This window comes from Penaeus vannamei, chromosome 11 (genome assembly GCF_042767895.1).
Source record: "Penaeus vannamei isolate JL-2024 chromosome 11, ASM4276789v1, whole genome shotgun sequence".
Taxonomy (NCBI): domain Eukaryota; kingdom Metazoa; phylum Arthropoda; class Malacostraca; order Decapoda; family Penaeidae; genus Penaeus; species Penaeus vannamei.
In genome coordinates this window covers 28,132,887-28,137,886 of record NC_091559.1, presented here as the reverse complement: position 1 = coordinate 28,137,886, position 5,000 = coordinate 28,132,887, and the positions used below count along the sequence as shown (strand labels likewise).

General features: G+C 39.0%; 1 protein-coding gene across 5 annotated transcripts in view; it reads right to left on the bottom strand.

The window, feature by feature from the left end:
* qtc (quick-to-court) overlaps positions 1-5,000 on the bottom strand; it is a gene marked incomplete at its 5' end in the record, with an annotated part of 44,952 nt that overhangs the window by 27,463 nt on the left and 12,489 nt on the right. For all 5 annotated transcript variants that reach the window (XM_070127132.1, XM_070127135.1, XM_070127136.1 and 2 more), the window contains 4 exon segments: positions 3,239-3,416; positions 4,304-4,584; positions 4,726-4,880; positions 4,981-5,000. The exon segment at positions 4,981-5,000 is cut by the window's right edge and continues 179 nt beyond it. In XM_070127132.1, the coding sequence (XP_069983233.1) occupies positions 3,239-3,416; positions 4,304-4,584; positions 4,726-4,880; positions 4,981-5,000 (634 nt within the window).

Sequence of the window (5,000 nt, the reverse complement as noted above, 5' to 3'; positions counted from 1 at the left end):
ATGAACCATAAAGATGATATGAAGGATATACAGTACTATTCTCCACTAAAAACCACTGATCTAACCAAAATATTATCTTTTACAGGAAAAAAAATATTGAACAGAATAAAAGAAAGAGGAAGTACAATTGCAACAAAGGTAATTATACAATCCTAAAGAAATCTCTTTGAAGATACAAGCTTGAAAACAAGAATGATCAAAGAGGACACAGATGGATAATGTCAAAGATGTTGCAGAATTTGTAAGCAAGGCGTGGACTGATTCATATCAAAGTTCAAAACCAAAGGAAGTTAAGGCTAAAACTGTTTACAAAAAAAAATACAAGCAAGTGAGACAACAATCAGTTCCCATGGAAATAGTCCAGACGACATTAGTCTAAAGCAGTATCTGAGAGACCCAAAAGAGGAAGAAAAGTGTTAACAAAACCCATGATAAACTTCAAAATGGACACAATTTGACAACCAAACTACACTCTCCTTTAGTTACATCAACTGTAAAACTAAAACCAGAGACCAAACTGTTGCTAAAAAAGACAATATCATTTATACTAAAGGAGAGTAAATGTGTGAAATCCAAAGCTGGAAACGTTAGTCAAAGACACCTATATCAAAATCGAGAGACCTTATGTATATTTATCAATACATCAAGAGCATCACATCAGAAAGAACAAAATGAAAGCCTTGATGAAATGATTAGATACGATTTTAGTAAAACAACTGAATAAGATCTCTAACTGGATTGTTTAAGAGCGTTCAGTACATCATTAATATCAATATTCCTAATTACATTAACCCCTACAATCTGGATGATGTTACAGTCCCGTTATGGAAAAATATGCATTGAGGGCCAGGTGATGTGAACATGCCGTCATTGGACAAAACACCCTCTGGCTGGGTGATATGAACTTGCCGTCATGAGCAAAGGCCAAGGTAACGGAAAAGACTCGCACAAACCTCTTGGAGTGTGATTTGACTCATTTGGCACTTAGAAGGGGGCTTTAGCATTATTCCTGGCTGCTGTGACTGGCTGCACAGGTTGTATTACGGAAAATTGAAAATTACAAAAATATAAGATATATGGCACAAATAATTAACTGTGCTATATTTCTGTGCAAGAAAAATATGCTATTACCATCTGGATAAAGCAAATCCAAAGACAAATATGGACATTGGAAAACGTAACAGCATAATCATGATAAGGCTGAAAACTGCTACAGAATCCAGAACATCTACTTGAAGTTAACCTTGAACTCTTTGAATGGATGGTACTTTCTACTTGAAAGACAAATGACCACAGTAATTAGAGACAAGTACCTAGTGTAGTACCACATGAATCAGACTTGGCCCCGTTCATGTTCATGATTTCATTTGTGACTTACAAGAAGAGGATACAAGAAAAGAAAAGAAAAGAAAAGAAACAAAAAGAAAAGAAAAGAATGAAAAGAAAAGAAAACATTAAAAGAAAAAGGAAAGGAAAATAAAGAAAAGAAAAAAATAAAGGGAAAGTAAAGAAAATAATAAGACAAAGAAAAAGAAAAAGTATAAGAAAAAGAAAAGAAAAGAAAAAGAAAAAGAAAAAGGAAAGGAAAGAAAACAATAGAAAGAAAAGTTAAAGAAGAAGAAAAGAAAAGAAAAGGAAAAAACATCAAACACTGCAGTGGCATGGAGCCCCCAGTTAAATAAAGATTCATCACATTGGAAAGAATTCAGTGAGATATGAGCTATGGAGATATATTACAGTTATATGATTAAAGGTAAATATATAACAGATATAGATACAAATTTCAGAAAAAAACAGGTCATGATTTTGTTGTCAAACAATGTCACAGGAAGAGAAACATTAAATGGAGATTACTTTTAACAAAAGAAAATATTTCTTTTAACAAAAGAAAAATGAAAGGTCACAGGTAAAAGTAATAACAAGAAAGAGGCAATAAAGCTGCCAGAAATACGCATTAACTTTTAAAAGTTATACTGTAATGTAAACACAGCAGAACTCCCCAAACTTTTCCCCATACTAAAACAACTAAAAGTGCAAATGCATGCACGCAACTCCACCCCCACACAAACAGCCAAATGTATGTCCTCCAGCATAACAATTGTAAGAGAAATTGCATTTACAAGGTCTCCAGGCTTAGAACTAAACCACAAGCCAAAGGATTTATGAAAGGCTGCAGAACAAAGGTTGGTAATGAGACTTGCTAAAGGCAGATGAACCATGTGAAAGCTCTTTCCTTTGATATTTATGCTAATGGGTGCCCTCCAAGGCATCATTTAGGGAATGGCATTTCCTCTGAGATATAGAGCACAGCTATGTGATTGTCTCTGGGGTTGCTGACCAGGTTATGCAATAAATAGAACTGGTTTCTATTGATTACTTACTTATGTGCACATTGGGTATTCACCATTTTTATATAATGTGGTGTTTCTGACTGACAAAACAGAGACTGAGTAAAAAAAAAAAAAGGAATGATGTATTAGAATAGTATCATGAAGACTTACAAACAAACCAGAGGCTACAGGAATGCCTACAGCTACCAGGAAATAAGCTGTAGAAAGCCAACATGCCTAAAATTTTCTGAGCAATAAATTCCTCAGGTGAAAGGTAGAAACCAGCCAATGTAAACAGGAGGATTCTGTAACCAGAAGTCTATGCTATTAAGGCTAGGAAATACCAGTTTTATTCCTTGGGGAGATTTGGAGAGATACATTTGCTAACATACAGTGTCTATGTTCTTATAACTAGATTTATTATACATACAATTTCTATGACATTCCTTTTTTTATTACAGTGACATTTATTTTTATGCCCATACAAAAATAAACCCAACTAAAGCAGAAAAGAGGAAAATGCAGAAAAGCACCTATATAATGTAGAAAAATACAATTCAAAAATATTGAAATATCAGTAAAGATAGCATTTACAGTAGACACAATCTGCAAACAGTTACTTCATTCATCACACAATAACCAATATGCAAAGATCTCTCAATCTCTGCAATGGTACAAATGCATAAAAAATAGAAAAAGAATTGGTTTGTGAAGTCAGGTGTAAAAATGTATACAAATATGTATTAACTAAAAAGTATTATGTATAAATACTTAAAATCTATATCATTACAATTTCAAAATAATCATTTTTTTTTTAAGAAAAACAAACATAGCAAAGTTTGGTATAATCTTTTGTACAAATCTCCCTTCTCAAAAATCTCTCCAAAACATCACTTCTAAGACCTTACCTGGTCATCATCTGCTTGCAGCTTGGCCGCCTGCTGCCCCTTGAGGAACATCTGGAGGTACATCTTCTGGTGGCGCAGTTCGGCCTCAGTCAGCTCGTCCTTCAGCTTGGCAGCCTCACGCTCCAGCTCCCGGATCTTCTCCTGGCTTCTATCATACATGGGCCGGAGTTCAAAGTATCTGGGGGGCGGGGGGTGGATCAGTCAAGGTACATCTTGGTCACACACACACAAATACAAAGCTTGTACTCTTCTAAAATTAAACATTTTGAGTGGTGGATAGATTGTAGATGGATGAATGGATGAACAAAAGGGTGTGTGAATGAATGAATTCTGACATGGATATTTAAAACATAGAGAAGTAGATGGATAAATAATAATATTTATGGATCAATTGAAATTTGCATGGATAAAAAGGTACTGAATATATATGCATAGATAAGATGGGTCAATGGACACAATGTTGGACAGATACATGGATGAAGAGGGAAACAGGAAGGGCAACAATAATAAGATAATCTACCTCTTCAATGACTTTCCCCTCTCCTCCTACCACTTGCTCCCCCCTCCACTCCCTATCCCCCTTTCCCACCCTCCTCTCCTCCTTTTCTTTCTCTCCCTTCCTCTCCTAATCCATCACCTCCACCTTCCCTTCCCTCCCTTGACCTACATCCTCTTCCCTCCACTCCCTTCCCATCCTCCCTCACTTATCTCTATCCCCCTCAAACCATTTCTTCACTTAAATTTCCCTCAGAAAAGCATCCTTCCATACTCCTTTCATCCCTTCCCACCTCCCTCATCCTGTTATCTACTTCATACCTTTAAAGTATCCCTCAGCCCTTTATCTCCTTCAGCACTTTTTCAAACTCCTCTCTCCTTTTTTTTACCTCCTTACCTTACATCCCTTATTCAACTCCCAATCACCTTATCTGCTAAACACCCTCCTTCCTTCCCTCTCTTCCTCCTTTGTCTCTTCTTCCTCTTCCCTCCATTCCTCACTTCCTTGCCACTCTCTCCCTCCTTCATTCTTCCTTTCGCCCCACATTCCCCTCCACCACCTCCTCTTACTTGAGATTAGCATCACTGAGCTTGGAGAGCAGTGACTCGACACGGTCATTGTGCTTCTCCTTGAGCTCGTGGTATTCGTCCATGTGGTTCCTCTTAAGCTGGTCCTCCCGCCGCTCGTAATCCCGCAGCCGCGCCTCAGCCTCCTCCAGGGCCGTCCACGGGTCGACCTCCACCGCCACCTCCTCCACGTCGTTGTCATCATCCTCGTCCTCATCCTCATCGCCGACGCCACCCAGACGTCTGCCCCTGAGTGAGTGCTGCCTCGGCTGCTCGAATGGGTCCTGAGGAAGGGCAACGGGTGAGTGGGTCGCGTGTGAGGACGCTTTTATATCTGTCTTTTTCTATCCGTTTCTAAATCTAAATTTAATACCTATTCCTTATTTTCTCTCACCCAAGCCGGAACCTAGACCTTACACCCTCACCTTGGACGAGAGGCAGGGTGACGTGAGGTCCTCGTAGTGGCCGGAGTCCGCCAGCGAGCGCGTGAGGTCGACGGAATCGGCGGTGGTTTCGGCGACGGAGCCAGCCGCGGGCGACTCCGCAGCGGCGTGGGCGCTGCCCGAATCTCCTGGTCCTCCTGAGGCACAAATAAAGCACGTACAATTACAATCGACGATAACAACACTAACTAAAATATTGTTTCTACTGCAACATACAGATGATAAAAAATCACTCACCAATAGCCAAGTTGTCCATG